Source organism: Pseudorca crassidens, chromosome 12 (genome assembly GCF_039906515.1).
Source record: "Pseudorca crassidens isolate mPseCra1 chromosome 12, mPseCra1.hap1, whole genome shotgun sequence".
NCBI lineage: Eukaryota > Metazoa > Chordata > Mammalia > Artiodactyla > Delphinidae > Pseudorca > Pseudorca crassidens.
In genome coordinates, this window is record NC_090307.1 from 53,660,737 (window position 1) to 53,678,087 (window position 17,351).

Genomic DNA, 17,351 nt, shown 5'->3' on the forward strand with positions numbered 1-17,351 from the left:
CAAATGAAATATTTCTTATATACTGGGAGATTATTGCTACAAGTTGAAAAGTGCTTAATTGATGAATCCTAATAAAGGGATGTTTTGGATTCCTTAGTATTTGAGAATGACAGAGAAAAGAATCTCATAATTCTTCATATGACTTTTAGTTAGGTCTGACCCGAGTATACCTTAAGAGAAATATTATTCCTATAGTAATAGATTTGATGATGTAATTACAGAAGTTTTCTTAACTGGCACAATTGGGAAAATTGGGTCAGTTAATCAAAAAAGTTGATTCAAGTGGAGATCCTTGGTATCAGAATACCCAACTAATAGTAGCTTAAATCATAAGGATACATGTTTTCTTAAGAAGAAGTCTGGAGGTACATAGTCTTGGGGTTGTTCCATTCAGCAGTTCAACAATCAAAAAAATGTTTTTTAAAAATACCCAACATGAACACTGGGTATTTCTCCTTCAGTGCCCTTCTCTCCTTAGTGTGTTGACTTTTTAGCTTCACAGCTGTAACTTCATGGTCCATAAAGTAAACTCCTGTAGTCCAGATACCATGTTCAGATTTAAAGGAGGAATGTTGGTTGGACTGGGTATTCTTTCAAAAAGAGTCCCTCAAGTGGTTTTTTCATTTTATCAGTGAAGAACAGCAATTTTCCAGAAGCTCTTGCAAAGTTCCCTATGTCTCATTCACCAGAACTGGGCCTGGTAGCTAGCTACCCTTTAACTGCAAGAGAGCTGGGAATGTAAGAATCTGTCAAAAAGAAGTAAGAGAATATGATTTATTGTGCCAGTGGTTCTCAAGGTAGGGGAATGGGGTGTTTATTACATAACTTCTGTTAGGTAGCATCTGGAAACACGTGGAGAATATTGACATTTGGTGGGCAGGGTTTAGGGGTACTGAACTTTTTGCAATGCGTGTGACACTTCCAAAGAAGGTAGAATGTCTAGCCTAAAGTGCCAGTAACAGCCCTGTTGAGAAACACTGGACTATTTGGAATTTATTGTTGAAAATACACATATTACCGCCCCAAACAAAATGGTCAAAAAAAGAATGGGAGAGAATGGCTTGGGATGGGCAAAGAGCAATGTCTTCTATAGGGTCATTACATAGTTTAAACATTTTATTATAATTTGAAGCCTGTCAATGTATGTTAAATGTAATTGATGGGGGGGAAGCTGTTTCTTTGAGTATGGATCCTCTAATTAGTTTAGCTTTGTTTTTTTCCTCATATAAATCACACCCATAGCCATCCTTTATGATGTACTTTTAAAAATATAGAGGAAGAACTTAAATATTGCAGAGCAACCTGAGAATCTGGGTATAGAATTGTTCTTGCTGCATTTCTGATTTTTAAAAGAGACTTGGCCTATTTGCTTTCTTCCAGAGTGTCCTGCCTAACTTTCATTAAAACAACTATCTTTGCACTCTTGTTTTTTAAAGAGGAGATGCAGACCCAAATACCTGTGCTTTTTTTTTAATAAAAAAATAAATAAGTTTATTTATTCATTTATTTTTGGCTGCCTTGGGTCTTCATTGCTGCGTGCGGGTTTTTTTTCTAGTTGCAGCGAGCGGGGGCTGCTCTTCGTTGTGGTCCACGGGCTTCTCATTGCGGTGGCTTCTCTTGTTGCAGAGCATGGGCTGTAGGCGCGCGTGCTTCAGTAGTTGTGGCGCATGGGCTTTAGAGTGCAGGCTCAGTAGTTGTGGCGCACAGGCTTAGTTGCTCCACGGCTTGTGGGAGCTTCCCGGACCAGGGCTCAAACCTGTGTCCCCTTTATTGGCAGGCATATTCTTAACCACTGCGCCACCAGGGAAGTCCCTGCACTATAATTTTGTCAGTTTATTTGATTGCATTTTATAGTTAAAATAATAAATTGGCATAAACAAGTTTAGGAACAAACAAATGACTCTTGGTAATCACGTCACTTAGTTTTGGAATTCCAAAGTAGTTGTTTACTGGTTGACAGTCAGTGTGCCCCAGGCATCAGCTTCTGTTACCCAGGGAAAACTAAGCATTGGTTAGTCCAGCAAGTTGATTAGGTGGACATCATTTAAGAAAGTTACTGCCATGTATTAAAAATACCTAATTAGCTGAGCTCTAGACTTTTTTCCTGAATTATAAATTGGGTGACTTTAATAAATACCAGACTTCATCACTTCTCTTTCTTTTAGATTTTTGTTTTTCTTAATCAGAAGCTATTAAAACTCCAAGTAGTTTTAAGATTCTACCATTTTACCCATGAAAATGTTTTGCTGTTCAGAACATATTAAGCACCTCTCATAAAAACCTATTTCTTAGAACTTAGATTTTTCTCAGGAAGTGGTGAAAACTATAATTTAAAAAAACATATATACACATGACAGGGATGTTAGAGAAATGGAAAATAACTGTCGAAAACAGATGTTGCTCTGTAAATCATTGAGTTCCTTCCAAAGTAATTTTAAAAATTGTATTTCAGAATCAGGTGGTCCTTAGTTATGAAAAGGCATTATTGAAAAAATTTTCTTATATACCATTATTGTATTACTTGCAAGAAAGGGTATTTAAATACTTCTCTTTTAACATGTGCTTTTAAGGGCATTTGTTCTTCAAACCTCCATTGTAGAGAAAATTTTCCTTTCACATTTTTTTCCTTGAAAAGATTTTAATTTAGGTGAATTAAAGGGTGGCCTTCAAAGTTTTTATTCTTCAACTCATCTTTTAAAAGAAAATTTATAAAAGCAGTATGTGTACCTAGAAATGGAAATTTCCAGAATTGTAAGGTATAAAATGAAAAAAAAAAAAAAAAAAGCCTCCTTTTTCCCTACCTTGTTTCCAGTCTCATTCTCCACTGGTTAAGCACTTTTGTCTTTTTCAGTGTTTCCAACATTGTATATATAGCTTATATGTGTATATATATATATATCTCAAGCTGTATATAACTGTGTTTTAGTAAAATCTTCTTTTCCCAGTTTTTACTAGCTATATTTTGATGTTTAGTTTTGTTGATTGCCTTTAATTTTAATATTTATAAATGATATTTGACTCCTTGGTGACTGCATTCTCCCCCTCTTTACCTTCCACATTCTGTCAGCTATAACTAAGTTTTGTAATTGTTCAGTAAGTATTATTTAATTCACTGTAACTTAGTGAAGTAGTTTTCATTCCTCTTTTATGGGTTACAAAACTAAGACAGAGGTTAAGTTCTTGGTTTTATGAATAGAGGCTTTAGTCCTTCAGGCACACTCCACCGTTTCAAAAATATTTACTGGTTACTTGATTTTCAGTGCTATGACTTGGGCTATAGTGTGTGTCAAACGAAGTCTTAGTCGTTTTGGAGCTTATGGTCTATATTTATAGTAAGTCTCATTGTAGGCCTCAGCAGTCTAGACATCCCAAAACTCCAGATCCCTGTAGCTTAATCCCTGGATCAAAGAAAATTGGTCGTGGGGTACAGGATACAGGATTTATCAAAACAAATAGTTTTACTGGAGGAGTAGAAGCTTTTAGGAGTTCTAGCTTCTGTTTAGTTCAAATATTGCGGAGAATGAGAAAAGTACACTGGAGGAGATCCTGCTATCATAGCATACCTACAAAATGAAAAGTCTATAAAACATCTGTAGAATTGAGTCAGATTTTTCTAAAATAAAACAAATTCTTGTGTATATTCTTTGATTTCTGACTCACTTAATGAATAAAAAAACCCCACTGTGTCATGGGACTTTCGTTTTTCTGAATACCTTCTTTAAAACTGGAAAATTAAACATGTTGGCTAGCTTTTAGTGGTTAAGTCATTTAAAATGGGAAACCATGAATCTTGAAATACTCTAGTAGTAATAAATATAGCTAACGGATTTGAAGGTTAACTTCACAGAGCATTGTGCTTAATTTTGCTTTAATAGACTGATTATATCATTCATGCCTGGTTGACTGAACACAAATCAACATATAAGATATCTTCATGTTTTTTAATTCCCAGAGGAATTTTTTTGGGGTAAATAAATTGATACAAATTAGTTTATTTTACATTTAGGAGGGAAAAGAAATGACATTAGTTAAGGTCTTTCTGTGTACCAGGGACTCCTCTAAGCATTTTACCCATATTAAACTCCTCTTAGTTCTTTTAGCAGATCACTAAGTAGTTACAATTAATTTATAAATGAGGAAACAGCAGAAAGAAGGATATGTATTTTGCCTGAAATCACACAGCTAGTGAGTGACGTAGTTGGCTCTAGGGTCCATGAATAATAGACTAGGTTCTTATTATTTTATTTGAATTTCAACAAAATATATTGTGTGTACAATAAATTTAGCTCAGAAATAATTGACCCCATCTTCAGTGCTTGTCCTGACTCACAGCTCCCAAAACCTTTGGAATTTCCTAAGTGATGGGAGAAAGTGTCTTTTGTTACTTTAATGAGATGACCTTTGGAGCTCACCCAAGGACAGGGGCTGTTTGCCAGTGGAGCCGACTACAGAGGGTTGGAACTTTCAGTTCTCACACCCTGATCCTGGGGAGGGGAGAGGGGCTGGAGATTGAGTTCTGTTACCAGTGGCCAATGATTTGATCAATTCTGCCTCTGTAGTGAAGCCTCCAAAAAACCCAGAAGGACGGGGTTCAGAGAGCTTTTGGGTTGGTGAACACATGGAGATTCGGGGAAGGTGGTGTGCCTGGAGAGGGCATGGAAATACGTCTTTATCATTATTGTTGTTAATACAAGATTATTTTTGCAAAGTGTCCAAACATGAATTAAAACCAGCTGCTTGTGGGTAGTTAAAGTATATTAATACTTTTATTATAACATTTTATTAAAGTAGAAAAAACAGGAAATACAGATAAACTAAAAGGAAAAAAATTAAATCACTCAGATAACCTCTGTTTATATTTTGGTGTATGTCCTTGCTGACTTTTAAAATATTCATAAGTACATATTTACGTTTAAAATTCATTTCAACAAAATATTTGTATATATTTCAAGAGTCTATAATTTGTTTCTCTTATGCAGTTTTTCTGCAGTTTTTTTATGCTTTCTGCCTTGGGTACTGTCCAGAAGAGCATGTGACCGAATTTTGAATGAGCTAATTTTAATTTACTTTTGTTTCTGAAGACTTAAAATTTTAAAAAGAGATGGTATTTAGAATATATCTATTTCAACATATAAAAAGTGTTAGACTTGCTGTCGAACTAAAAATGTCTGTTTTTCAAATTCCTTTAGTAATTTTAAGTAAAATTTTAATTGAAATACAACATGTAAAGAAAAGTACCCAAATAATGAGTGCTCAGCTTAATGGTGTAGTTTTGCAAAGTGAACACCCACATGACAAGAAACACCACTAGCATCTCAGAAGCTGCTCTGTGCCCCCACTGCAGTCAGTGCTTTTCCCAGCCTCAGGTCTAACCACTCTGCTGACTGGATTCATTTGACATTCATTTTTCACTTCTGAATAAATGGTATTTGAGCAAGCCTTGGGCCTTGGGCACAGTTTTGACAATGGGTGATTTGAACTTTCCAAAATAGTCTACCCCATCTCGCCCCACATCCCCACCACCAAACAGTGAGTCCCCATGTACTCATCACTTAGCTTTAACAAGTCACAATTCATGGGAAATCTTCTTGCATCTACCCCTCCTAATTATTTTAAAGTGAAACCCAGGTGTCACATTATCATTTTAGTGGATATTTTTAAATATGTATTTTTAAAAGATGAAAAGATTGCTCTTTTTTTTTTTTTTTTTTTTTTTACCGTAAACAGGATTTAAAGAGTATAACCACACCTTTAAATTTTAATTCCTTAATATCAGATATTCCCTCAGGGTTCAGAATCTCCCCCAAATATCTCGTAATTTTCTATACTGTTTGAATTAAGGTCCATATGTTGCATTGGTTGGTATGTCTCTTAAATCTCCTTTAATCTAAAGGTTCTCCCTCTAGGTCTTTTTTTTTTTCCTTGCCGTATTTGTTGATAATTTTTTTGAAAAGCTGGTTATTGGTTTTATTTTTCAGGGTATTCTTTCATGGGTATTTCCATTCAACCTTTTATGAAAGTGATTAGTATGAACGTATATAACTTGAACGCACAGATCTAAATGTTTGGCTGATGAATTTCAACAATTGTATACATCAATATATTCACCACCCAATGTATTTTGTTTTTAATTGTAATCTTTTTCAAATGGAAAAAGAGGAAAAACCCCTTCCATTCTTTAGGCTCTGAAGTGTAGAGTAACTACAGTGGGGTTGGGGCAAAAAAAAAATCATTGATTGCTATCAGCAGTGTAAAGCGTTCTGCTTTTCGGTAGCCAGATGGGTGAATTAAGAATATTTGGGGTTTGGAAAATGCCACTTGCTAGCAGAGGGATATGTGTAACATGTTAGAGCTAAAGGTGAAAGGTGTAAATGCACTACATTGAAATTTATATCTTTGCAAAAAAAAGCTGTGGCTATTTGGTTCTTCCTCTGAATTGCATTTACCCTTCCCAAAACCTCCACCTCTGTCTCAGTTTCAAGTAGCAGACACATTTCATCTCACCTAAGTATTCTAAAGATAGGAGGATCATGTGATTATTGACTCCAGGAAAGAGTTAACTGCAGTTGAAGCATATAAATGTCTTTATTATCTTATTTGACAGATATTAGCCAACTTGGTTCTTTCATCTTTGCCTTGTCCAAGATTTGAATTTATTGTCGTATTTAACTTTGGGGACTTTTTAATTGTGTTTTCTTAAAGTAGTACATGGATTTTAGTTTGATACCATTAGGAAGGTAGAGTGGAAGTTACTAAGAGTTACTGAGTGGCTGCTCTCTGTGAGGTATCATCTCTTAAATGCAGTGCTCTAAACTCCTAAGTAATGTATGTGATGACAGCTATTTTGTCCATAGCCTAGGTCAGGAAACAGAATGAGAGTTCCAGTGATTTGCCCAAGACCATATAGCTAGTAACTACCAGGAAATGGGATTTAAACCCTGAACTTTTATTCCAGAACTCTTAAAAAGTTTTCACTTAAATATCCTGTCTTCATAAACATTAGAAACCTAAGCAGTAATGACTCTGCCCGTTGCAATTCCTGCTGCTTATACACGTACATGAAAAAACAATCATACTTAAAACATTTTAAAAAATTGTATCAAATCCAATTGTGATAACATTTCCTGCGTGAACATGCAAGTTTCAACTTGTATCAAGAGAAAGTTTTTGTACTAAAAAGTCAGTAAAGCAAACTACTTTATCTAGTGCCTACGGTGCAATATAATGACGTTAGACCAGTATTATTATTTTTAAAGACAGTAGGAAAATAGCTTATCAAATTATCTTCAGGTAATTCAGTTCAGGACGTATGACTTTGTTATAAGTTGGGGTTACTTAAATTCTAGCTTTTCATTGAATTTGTCGTTTAGTTTTTAAAATGAAAAGTCTCCATTTTCATTTTATGTGAAATAGATTTATTTTAAAAACTTTTCCCAAAAATAACATATTAATGTAAATTTGTTTTTAAAGAGGGTGATATCTTTTATTCCCTGTAGAAGCATTTTACCTATATTCAAATCTGGATATGATTCAGATTTTTGTTTCTAGTTTGAAAAAAATGACTTCTGTGACTATTGTTTCTGTTCCTTTTTTCTTTTCAAATCTTGGGAACGCATTACCATCATAATTATAGTCTGAATTTTACTTTACCTTTGGGTGCTCTATTTTTTAAACAAATTCTGATTTTAAATACTTTAATCCAAATTGTGATTTATACCAAGTTTATTTCTAGACTTTTTGTCCCCAGCTAAGGTCCTGCCCTCTCCCAAAAAGACCATTCTGGATTATTTAAGAAAATCAACCTCCTTTCAGACTTGCCGTAGTATTTTTAAAAATATAGTTGCCTTTTTCTTGGTTTCATTGAGCTTTAATATTCTCAAACAAATCTCAGAAAGAAGATGCTGGTTTTCTTTAATAGAAGTACATATTGCTTCTTGAAAGGCATTTTTATTTAAAGTTGGTTGGGTAAGACAAATGGAACAACTAGTTAAGCTCATTCCTTCTGTACTTATTTTTAACTTCAAAGCTCCTAGTTTTAACCTCTGGTTCAGTCCCATCTTACTAGATTTAAGTGGCTTTTGTTTTGTTTTGTTTTTCATGCAGGTTCTGCTCATTAATCACCACGAGTGTGGATCTGAAGAAGAGTTTATTACCTCTCTTTTTTTGAGTATGTTTAACTTCAGATACACACAACGTAGCCTCTCCTTCCCTATTAGATTCTTAGAAGGTAGTTATATTTTTATAGTATCCTTCTTGTGACTTTGATAGTTGTGATCAATAAGAATAAAAACTATTCCTTACATATTGGGCTACTGCATGCAAATCAGTTCATTTAAAACCTCCTGGAGGTCTTTGGCATGCCAGACATAAAACCATGAGTGTTTGTTTGTGGAGGTAACGATGTTCCAAAGAAATTTAAGACTTTAATTCTCTTATCAAGAAACTGGGTGAGTTATCCTTTAGGTTCTGGGAATCACTGACCTTAAGGGGCTTGCTTTTGGTGTGTGATTTTTTAAATTAATTTAAAATGGGAAATGATAAATTAGAAATGCTATTGTGGTATTAGATCTCTGAATGAATAGTAGAGAGGAATTAGCTTGTATTATACCTATTATACAAATTACCTGATTTATCATGTCTTATTAAATATTAATGAGCATATACTTTTCCATGTCTGTAATTTTTAGACACATTGATATATTTTTCTTATTGTACATGAATATGATGTATGAAATGTGATAAATAAAATTAATTCTTTTTTTTATATATATATGTCTAGGGTTGGAAAAAAGAAAGAATTCTAGCTGAATATCCTGATGGCAGGATAATAATGGTTCTTCCTGAAGACCCAAAGTATGCCCTGAAAAAGGTAAATTTCCAGTGAAATTTCACACAGAATAAATAGTATAATTTTGCAGCTAATTTTAAGAGTATAATGTATTGCTGGCAGAACACATTTAAAAACCAATTCTGAAAACAAGAAATAAGCATTTAGTCACAACCCAACTGAAAAATTATGCTTTAACTTTGTAGTGTATCTAGCATAAGTGAAATGAATTTTTAGTGGATTGATTGATTACTGTCTCATATTACCAGTAATTTGAGTGATGGTATGAAGGCATAGTAATGAATAATGGCACATAAATTATTTCAAGAATCAAAATTAAAATAAAAATCTGAATCATAATTTGTAAAATTAAAATTAATAAATGTCATTTTATTCTGAGTAAATTTCTAAATAAAAGCTTATTGCAGAAGGGGATCTAGTAGTAGGTCATAGTTATCCTTAAGTTAAACATGAAGTAATCATAATGTTAAGGTAGAAAATAATATATATTCTGATTTATAAATGTAATGGAGAAAACTTAAAATCCTCTGTGAGCCAGGTTTTAGTCCAATTTAGGGTTCAGAGAAATGAACCAGAGAGATAATGAAGTCTGGAACCATTGTATTATATAGAGTACCCTAAATGTCAGGAGACCATAGGACAAACTTATTTTTAATGAATATATTAATTACATTTTCAAATAATATACTCAAAATGTTTTTCCTCCAGATGCTTTTTCAGAAGTACCTCATAATGTAAAGCAATGGGTCTGATCGTTTATCTGAAAAACTTAATTAAACTAGAGTGTTTTCAACATATCTAGAAACACAAGGAAAGTAGTTTATTTACTTTTCTCAGGTTAATAGTTGGACCTCTTTAAATTTAGGAATACTTCACCTGAAAGGGAGGTTGAAGAAAAACACTTTGAACCTGTTATTTGAAAATATAGCTAACATTCCACTTACAGATCCTTGAACAACGGTTGGGGGAGGCAGTGTTAATCTACATATAATTCGGTGTGCTAGGTTCCTCTGTATCTTTGGATTCAACCAACCACGGACCATGTAGTACTGAAGTATTTACTATTGAAAAATACCCATGTAGGGCTTCCCTGGTGGCGCGGTGGTTGAGAGTCCGCCTGCCGATGCAGGGGACAAGGGTTCATGCCCTGGTCTGGGAAGATCCCACATGCCGCGGAGCGGCTGGGCCCGTGGGCCATGGCCGCTGAGCCTGCGCGTCCGGAGCCTGTGCTCCACAACGGGAGAGGCCACAGCAGTGAGAGGCCCGCGTACCACAAAAAAAAAAAAGAAAAGAAAAAGAAAAATACCCATGTAAAAGTGGACCCATCCTGTTCAAACCTGTGTTGTTCAAGGATCATTTGTATAAGTTTATCCTGTGGTTCCTGACTTTTCGGGTACCCTGAATATATAACTGAACAATCCCCCGTTACTCAAATAAGCCCCCATGTTACCACTGCTGAACAGTATAGACAGTAGTATTTAGAATGGCACATAAACCTGTCTTGTATTTGAAACATTGATCCTTGCACAGAAACAAATACTTGTTGAATTAATGTTGGATTAGTAACTGACTAAATGAAAATTAAATTATGGGATTTTTGGAATTCCAACTGTTATCATTTGGAAATGCACAGTGGGCACTTTGCTTTACTGCATGTGGCGTCCATACGTTTCTTACCAAGACTCCACAGAAAATTCTAATTTCCTCATGTTCATTTCTCAGGACAGACTCTTAGTAACCTACAGTTCAGTATGTTACTGGTTAGTAATAGGTTAAAAATTAAAATCTAAGGAATTGTGAGTCATTTGCCTTTAGTAACTGAGTCAGGTATTGTATTGTGGGATATTGTTCTAGGATTAGGAGGACTTGAGTTTTCATCACTGAATAAGGGATGTATTACATGGTATTCTGCATGTCAGAGGTGTGAGTACCTAACCCTCTTAGGTGTTATTTGCATTTTAAACTTAGTGTCACAAATGAATGTTTATTGGACTGAATATTTGCAGATTATTTTTTAACTGGGGAAGGAACTAATGTTTGGGTGCCTACAAAAATCTTGACTTTGAGAACCTATAAAAGTTTGAGCTTACCATATTTGACCTTGACCACAATTCTAGGAGGTAACAGAAAGAAGCAGTTCGATGCCATATTAACATTATAGGTTCAAATCCCAGAAATCGCAGCTCTTTGGTTCTAGGTGTCCCATATCTGACATGGGAAAGTTACTTTTGAATTTTATTTCTTCTGTATGCAAAAGAAACTATAAGCCTCTAAGAGGTGTTGGATTTAAATAAGATAATATTGATAAAGTGCTTTGCATAATGTCTGGCCTATAAATGGTTGATAAGGAGTAAACATTTATGTCTGTCCTCTGTGTTCACCTGCACTTTACTGATGAGAGTATTCATTAAGCCTTGCGAAGAACAGAAGTGTGGCTTGCCTGGTGAAGATTCCAGTGAAGCTCTCTCCAGTACTCAAACCCACGATCCTTCTAATGGGAAGTCTTTGTTCTTATTACCTATTGTAGGAGCTCTCACTCCTGTTGTTCCCAGACTGCTGGGCTTGACATTACTCTCCATTCTTTCCTCCTTTTGCAAATTGGTCCACAGGGCTTGAAAAACATTTATTGGTCAGGACAGTCATTCAGAAGCACTCTTCAGAGGATATCCTGCTTGGAATAATATACTCAATTTATTGAACTGAAATAGTATATTTTTACATACATAAAATGCTTTTGTTGTTAAAAAAAATATTGTTCTTTATTTGGCAGGTTGACGAGATTAGAGAGATGGTTGATAATGACTTAGGTTTCCAGCAGGCTCCACTAATGTGCTATTCCAGAACAAAAACACTTCTCTTTATTTCTAATGACAAAAAAGTAGTTGGTTGCCTAATTGCAGAACATATCCAATGGGTAAGTGATTTTTAAAGAGTGGTCGTATGTAGTATGGTGTTTAAAGAGTTACAGGAATAACATAATCCTGGTAAATTTTTCAGCGTTTTATGTAAGGAAGAGTATGAATGCAAGAATTCCTGTGTGTAATTCTTTACTACAGTGGAGTTGTATCTTGCATGGGAATTAGTTTCTCAAGTCAGTATAAAGTATAAGAGAAAAATTCTGTAACTCAAAAGTACTATTAAATTTTGTTCGGGAAGTTTCCTTGTTGGCTGCTAACGTAATGTCTGTCTCAGTCCCTTCAGCGCTGGAATAAATCAAGGGTTGGCAAATTACAGCCTGAAGGCAAAATCCAACCTGTTTTTTATAAAGTTTTATTGTAGCACAGCCATGCCCATTTGCTTACATTTTGTCTGTGGCTGCTTTCACACTACAAAGACTGAGTTGAATAGTTGCAACAGAGGCCAGGTATGCTGCAAAGCCTAAAATACTTATTGCCTGGCCCTTTATGAAAAGTTGCGCACTCCTGCAGTGGATCACCACTTCTTTGGTTGAGCTCTAGATGAGGACTTGGCTTGTATTTAAGAGCCAAATTGTGCAAAAAAAAACAATAGTATCTTTTAGTTGCCTGCAAGTGGATGCTTCTTCATAAAATTTTCTAATAAAGTACAAAGTCGAAACAAATCTGCATGAGTTAATTTCCATATGTTAAGCTACATTAAAAAAATTCAGCCTGAAATTGTGTAGTTTATGAATCTTGCTGTTTGTAATTACAAATTTGATTTAAATAAATAGCTGACAAAGTAGTTTGGAGATACAAATTCGATATAAAATGACTAACTCATAGAAGCTTGCCATACTGTAATTGAGTTAATTTTTGCATAGTACAAATTGTGTGGGTTTATTTTTTCTTTGCAGTGGATTTATTCTTTGCTTTATCATTTATCCACTTGATAGATCCCTGAGTCTTGATTGTCCCACTTTTAAGAGATATCAACAATGTCATGCTTGATTTTCCTGAATGCCAAAGTGCTTTCAGTGTGTATTGAATAACTGTTGTGTGTTTAAGGCTTGTCCTTAGCAACTCACCCCCCTTAATTTCACTCCAACCAGCATGATTTATTACTCCTGAGGAGGGTTAATAGTAAGATACCGACTTGAGGGAAGTATCAGTTTTTAGATGAAATTGATGATTGAAACAAATGAAGTTAATTAGATGAGGGAAATTAAATATTTGAAGTCAGATTTGCACAGAGTGACAAAGATATTTGCAGATTTTATGATAGAGCATTCTTACATCTGTTTGGCAAATGACTAAGCATTAAAAGAAATTGCAGACATCTGTCTTGTTTTTGACAGTTTCTTACAGTGTTTTGTATTTGGTTGTTGTTCACAATGAATGTTCTTCAGTAAACCCTTGTAGCTTTCTGGTTTTTTTTTTGGCTGCGCTTTGTGGCTTACGGGAGCTCAGGTCCCTGACCAGGGATTGAATCGGCCATGGCAGTGAAAGTGCTGAGTCCTAACCACTAGACTATCAGGGAACTCCCCACCCTTGTGTTTTTTAAATTTTTATTCTACCTAGTTCCAAAAATGACTTGTAGCAGTGTTTAGATTAGAACATAGTTGTGTAATATTTGCTTGTTTGTTCTTTGTTAACTCTCAGTTGTGTTGTCTGATTGTTTTAACTTCTGTACCACGTCCCATCAGAAGGCTAGCCATGTCCCTTCTTGGCCACTAGACTGGCAGAAGAGATGTATGTTTTCTTAGAGTTTTTTTTTTTTTTTTTTCAAGAGGTAAGAGTGTAGGGAAAGGACCTTTTTAACTCTTGATTCCTCTGCCATCCCTCATCCTAGTTCCTGCACAGCTGTGAACCCTAGTACTATGGCAGCAGGCCCGGAAACAGTTGTGACTGCCGAGTTTTTAGCATGTCCTTTTGCTGGTCCTAGGATATGGGAGGTAGAGAAAATTAGCATTCAGTTCCTATTATGTGCCAGCTGTGATGGCAGGCTGCTTTGTATATATTTCCTTATTTAATCTCAGCAATTCTCTGAAGGAGGTGGTGGAGAGTTCCAATTTGTTGGTAAGGAACCCAGAGCATAATTAAGTAACTTTATCTCATGGTCACGTAACTAGCGAGTTAGAACAGAATGTAGATCCAGGTCTGTTTATTTCCTAAAATGAGGGTGAAAGCGTAAGTGGTTCCCATAGTTTGTTAAGAAGCCAGACAAAAGTAGTGACCTCCTCACTAAGGTCAGTACTAGACAGTTGCTTAACAATATTCCCACTTTAAAACTCCCGCCCCTCCAACAATGTCTTTGTGTATAATGGAGTCACTCTGCCGTGCAGCAGAGACTGGCACAACATTGTAAATCAACTATACTCCAATATAAATAAATAAAGTTTAAAAATTTCCCCCTATTTTGCTACATATAGGGCTACAGAGTTATAGAAGAAAAACTTCCAGTTATCAGGTCAGAAGAAGAAAAAGTCAGATTTGAAAGGCAGAAAGCCTGGTGCTGCTCAACATTGCCAGAGCCTGCAATCTGTGGGATCAGCCGCATATGGGTGTTCAGCATGATGCGTCGGAAGAAAATCGCTTCTCGCATGATTGAATGCCTAAGGTAACTTCAATGTAATTCTTCAAGTCATTTTCAGTAGTTTAGGATTTAAGCAGAGTTTTATATGAAGAATGGCATTTAGGGGCTTCCCTGGTTGCGCAGTGGTTGGGAGTCCGCCAGCCAATGCAGGGGACATGGGTTCGTGCCCTGGTCTGGGAAGATCCCACAGGCCGCGGAGCGGCTGAGCCGGTGAGCCATGGCCGCTGGGCCTGCGCGTTCGGAGCCTGTGCTCAGCAACGGGAAGGGCCCCAGTAGTGAGAGGCCCGCATACCGCAAAAAAAAAAAAAAAAAAAAAAAAAGGCCTTTAGTTAATCTTAAATGTGTAACCTTTATTTATATTAATTTAAAATCTGCATAAGATTGTCAGTATGTTGGATCTGTGAGTGCTTTTTTTTTTTTTTTTTTTTTTGCTGTACGCGGGCCTCTCACTGTTGTGGCCTCTCCCGTTGCGGAGCACAGGCTCCGGACGCGCAGGCTCAGCGGCCACGCTCACAGCCCCAGCCGCTCCGCGGCATGTGGGATCTTCCCGGACCGGGACACCAACCCGTGTCCGCTGCATCGGCAGGCGGACTCTCAACCACTGCGCCACCAGGGAAGCCCTGTGAGTGCTTTTTATGTGAAGTTAACCTGAGGGGGGAAGAAAGCACTATGGGTTAAGTATTATTAAACCATTTTAACTTTTTAAATTTGCATCTATGATATCAGGCCAAAATAACCCACTTATTTCAAATTGCGTTCAATATTAGAGAATCTTAAAGATAACCAAAGAAGTAGGGGAAATTTCTTGGGAGTTCAGCTTTTGGGAAAATTTGTCTTAATTTAAGAATAGTATTTGTAAATAATCTAAGTCTCTTAATAGTTTTTCTTCTTGCTTTTATTGCTTGATTTTTAATCAAAGGTATAGAGAAGATTCAGAAAATTACATGTTTTTTGCTCTTTAAAGCATCTTTGCTAAAGGATTAATGAAAGAGGTTTAAATTAATCATGCAAATGAGGTTTTTTAGGTTGGTCTCTTGTGTCTGTTTATTCATAGAATACCTATCTACTACTACTTATAGGTATAGCTTTCAAAATAATCCATTATTGTTATAAGTGAGAGCCTAAGACTCTTAAGTCTCTTAGAGCCTTACTGTGTTTCAGGTCTCTCTCCCTTATTTTTGTTTTATCAATGAGTAGTGATCCAGAAGGGCTTAGATCTACCTACCCTTCTCTTCACAAGAGGCAGGTCTATTTTTAGCTCTTTCAGAACTAAACCTGGAAAATGCAGCTGATTAAATAATTGTCCTAAATGAGGGTATTGTCCCTCCTTTAAATCTTGTAAAACTTAGGTCTTGTCAAAACCATAAGATGGTTCTAGTTTATAAAAACATAAAACATTGTAGTCATTGTGTTTGTTCTGTGTGATACTGAGATTGCCACTCTAAGCTTCCTGTTAAAACCATAGAGGTTTCTAACTTTTTTCATTTATTGTTCCTTTATGTACCCATCTCATCTTGTTACGATTACAATATGAAAATTCTACTAATAGTCTATATCCTGGCAAATTTTAAAACATTTAAAAATAACAGCTTTATTGAGATATAATTACATAGCACAAAATTTATCTTGTTTTTAGTTAACCATTTTTTCTTCCAGTTTTATTGAATTATGATTGACATACAACACTGTATGTTTAAGGTATACAACAAATGATTTGACTTACATACACCATGACATGATTATCACAATAAGTGCAGTGAACATCCATCATCTCATATAGATACAAAATTAAAGAAATAGAAAAATTTTTTTCCTTGTGATGAGAGCTCTTAGAATTTACTCTCTTAACAACTTTCATATATAACACACAGCAGTGCTAATTATGTTTATCATATTATACATGACATCCCTAGTACTTATTTATCTTATAATGGGAAGTTTATACCTTTTGACTGCCTTCATTGAATACCCCCTCTCCCCAAATCCCCACCTCTCGTAACCATAATCTGATCTCTTTTTGAGTTTGTTTGTTTATTTGAAGTATAATTGACCTACAACACTATGTTAGTTCCTGTTATACAACATTGTTTCCGTATTTTTATACATTTCAAAATGGTCACCACAATAAGTCTAGATACAGATATGTCACCATACAAAGATATTACGTAGTTATTGACTATATTCTCCATACTGTGCGTTTCATACCATTGACTTATTTATTTTACAACTGTAAGTTTGTGCCTCTTAATCTCCTGCACCTATTTCTCCCTCCCCTCCTGCCACCCTCCCCTTCCCTCTGGCAACCACCTATTTGTTCTGTGTATCTATAATTGTGTTTCTGTTTTGTTACGTTTATTTGTTTTGCATCTTAGATTCCATGTGTAAGTGAAATCATACAGCATTTTTCTTTCTTTAACTTATTTCACCCTCTAGGTCTGTCCATGTTGTAAATGGCAAGATTTCATTCTTTTTTGTGGCTGAGTAATATTCCGTTGTGTGTGTGTTTGTGTCTGTGTGTATGTCTCTGGTTGTGTGTATACACACAGCATCTTCTTTATCCACTTATCTATTGATGGACATTTAGGTTGCTTTCATATCTTGTCTATTGTAAATAATGCTACAATGAACACAGAGGTGCATATATTTTTTCTAATGTGTATTTTTTTCCTTTGGGTAAGTACTCAGGAGTGGAATTTATATGGTCATATATGGGTCATATATGGTAGTTCTATTTTTAATTTTTTTGAGGACTCTTCATACTGTTTTCCATAGTGGCTGCACCGGTTTACATTTCTACCAACTGTGCATGAGGGTTCCTTTTTCTCCACATCCTCACCAAGACTTGATATTTGTTGTCATTTTGATAATAGCCATTTTGACAGGTGTGAGGTGATAATACCTCATTGTGGTTTTGATTTGCATTTCCCTGATGATTAGTGATGTTGGACATCTTTCCATGTGCCCGTTGGCCCTCTTTTTGTCTTCCTTGGGAAAATGCCTTTGCAGATTC

At 35.6% G+C, this 17,351-nt stretch overlaps 1 protein-coding gene across 4 annotated transcripts in view; it reads left to right on the top strand.

Annotated features, from left to right (window-relative positions):
• The window catches only part of ESCO1 (establishment of sister chromatid cohesion N-acetyltransferase 1), a 95,060-nt gene that overhangs the window by 51,219 nt on the left and 26,490 nt on the right, over positions 1–17,351 (top strand). For 3 of the 4 annotated variants that reach the window (XM_067699544.1, XM_067699545.1, XM_067699546.1), the window contains 3 exons: positions 8,780–8,869; positions 11,619–11,762; positions 14,178–14,365. In XM_067699544.1, coding sequence (XP_067555645.1) covers positions 8,780–8,869; positions 11,619–11,762; positions 14,178–14,365 — 422 coding nt within the window. Of the gene's footprint in view, positions 1–8,103; positions 8,228–8,779; positions 8,870–11,618; positions 11,763–14,177; positions 14,366–17,351 lie in introns of those variants that run through there. The other variant, XM_067699547.1, reaches the window with a different exon arrangement.